Raw genomic sequence first — 2,094 nt, 5'->3', positions numbered from 1 at the left:
AAAAAAAGAGGTTGCTGAACTTTCAAAGTGGAGGTAGAAAAGGGAGTTAAATTTAGATTACCTTCTGCAGTGTCATCTCCTACACTGCTGTGGAACTTGCTGTACTTCTTCCTTGGGAGAGGACAAACAAGACATGCCATCCTGGGCACCAGACCATAAATTTGTTTATAAGGCTTAATTGCCCCTTGGCATGAAAATGTGAAATGAGCTTGAGTAGAATGAGAAACCTTTCGTTGGGGCTTCCTTGGGGAGAGGTGGATTAAAATGTCTTCCCATCACCTGTCTGATGCTGGAGAGGCCCAATCCTGACCCTACTGAAATCAGGGGTGTTGTTGCTGTTTCTTTAGCGGGATGGCTGTCATCTGGAGGGGCCGAGAGTTGGACAGTGCTGTAAGAGTTGCTCAGAAAAAATGGAGCTGTGGTGGCAGGCAGAAGAAGGCATGGGAGTGCTTTAGATCTGTGAAGGCTTTACCCAGGTCCCCGGGGTCTGGAGGTACTCGGAGAAACCACGGTGGTTGCTCCTAGGGCTCCAGTGCTGTTCAGCAAGCAGTATCAAACATAGCTTTCTCTTCAAAAATAGATTAAATGTCTAGTTTTGCTTAGCAAGATTTAATCATCACTGAGGAGCTGTCGGCTCTTGCCAACGTTTTTAATAGATTCCCCTCCATTTGCAGCATCCAGTTAGCAGGGAGGAGAGTGCTTCTGCTCCTCCACGGCTCCCTGCCAGGGTCCCGCACAGGCAGCGCTGCCCAACAGCACGCAGCACCCGTTTGCAGCGAGCTGCCTGGTGTTACCCAGCAGCTCTCTTAAGGTTCAGGGCTTTTTTTTTTTTTTTTTTTTGTTATTTTTTTCAGAACTGCTCGACCTGATGTCATTTCCCTCTTGCAAACACCCCGGCTGGGCTGCGTCTGAGATATGTCACGGGGAGTGGGAGGAGGAGGAGGGGGAGCCAGCGAGTGCGTGCAGTGTCCCAGGACCCTGTTTACTTAGCATTCCCAGCCGAGGAAACCCTGGTTTAAATAGGATCGGAGGAGCAGGCTGCCCACAGCAGATGAGGAAATGGTCACTGTGGTGCTTTAAATTCCTGCCTTCCCATGCGCTGGTGCGGAGGATGAGCCTGCAGAATGCCTTTCCTCCTGGGTCTCAGACAGGTAACCAGCTTCGGTGCGGTGGGAGCTTCTTGCTCAGGTGGAGGATGTGACTGACTGCTTTTATTTTTATTCCTCCCCTCCCCAAAGGAAGTGATTTCTGATTTTCCCAAAACGGAACCATACAAAGAGTGCTTCCCTACCCGTGGCGTTTGATCGGGGAGCACGGTAGCGTGAGAGCCGCTTTTTATTAGCAAGGAGGGAACAAAACTGCGAGCCAGGGAAAGAAACTCTCTTGTTGTCGTTGTAGGCTTTGCAGCAGGGTGGCTCTTTGTGTTGTGCTCCTGTGCGGTTTTTTTTGGTTGGGTTTTACGGTACTTTCCACAGTCCTTAATATGGAATTGTGTTTACATTGCTTAAAAACATGCCAAACTCTGAACCGTTTCCTTGTGCAGTATTTTGAGTGTCAAATTGTGGTTTTTTAAAAAAAAAAACAACAAACAGCCATTTATATATATATCTTATCTCTGACAAAGGTCACCAAACAGAAAATGGCAATGTGCTGTGACCCCGAGCTTGGTGACTTTTTAATTTTTCCGGGAGAGTTTGAGCTTGAACAAGAAACTTGGGATAATTTAATAGCTGGTAAAGTCGAGTGGAATGAGAAACGGTAGCAACTGCCCAGCTGCTCCCCGCTGGAGGAGGTGCCAACTATGTGTCCCTAGGCTCAGCGAGAGCAAACCCTTTTTTTGGTCTGGGAGGCACGTCCGGAGGGGAATCTAACTGTAAACTCTTTCCAGCACTGCTGGGATCTGCAATCCGCAATAAATAGATATTGCATGATACCAGAGTGCTGCTTGCAGTTTCTAATTTAGAATTAAAAATTCAAGATTGGACCATAGCATGTTTTAAACTACCTACTTTCAGTTGTTTAGAAATGAAGGCAAAAGGACTTACAGCACACTGCTGAGTAAACAGTGCTGTCTCTTTTTCCTTATCAGTTCAG

The 2,094-nt window shown here is 47.3% G+C and overlaps 1 protein-coding gene across 1 annotated transcript in view; it reads left to right on the top strand.

Moving 5' to 3' along the window:
• Window positions 1–1,124: 1,124 nt before the first annotated feature.
• Window positions 1,125–2,094, top strand: part of WBP1L (WW domain binding protein 1-like) — a 23,554-nt gene continuing 22,584 nt past the window's right edge. Inside the window, exon 1 of the mRNA XM_009584878.1 lies at window positions 1,125–1,151. Within this exon, the coding sequence (XP_009583173.1) occupies window positions 1,125–1,151 (27 nt within the window). The remainder of the gene's footprint in view (window positions 1,152–2,094) is intronic.

This window comes from Fulmarus glacialis, unplaced genomic scaffold (assembly GCF_000690835.1).
Source record: "Fulmarus glacialis isolate BGI_N327 unplaced genomic scaffold, ASM69083v1 scaffold2329, whole genome shotgun sequence".
Lineage (NCBI taxonomy): Eukaryota > Metazoa > Chordata > Aves > Procellariiformes > Procellariidae > Fulmarus > Fulmarus glacialis.
Note: the sequence above shows the minus strand (reverse complement) of the source record. Positions and strands in the feature narration are given on the sequence as shown.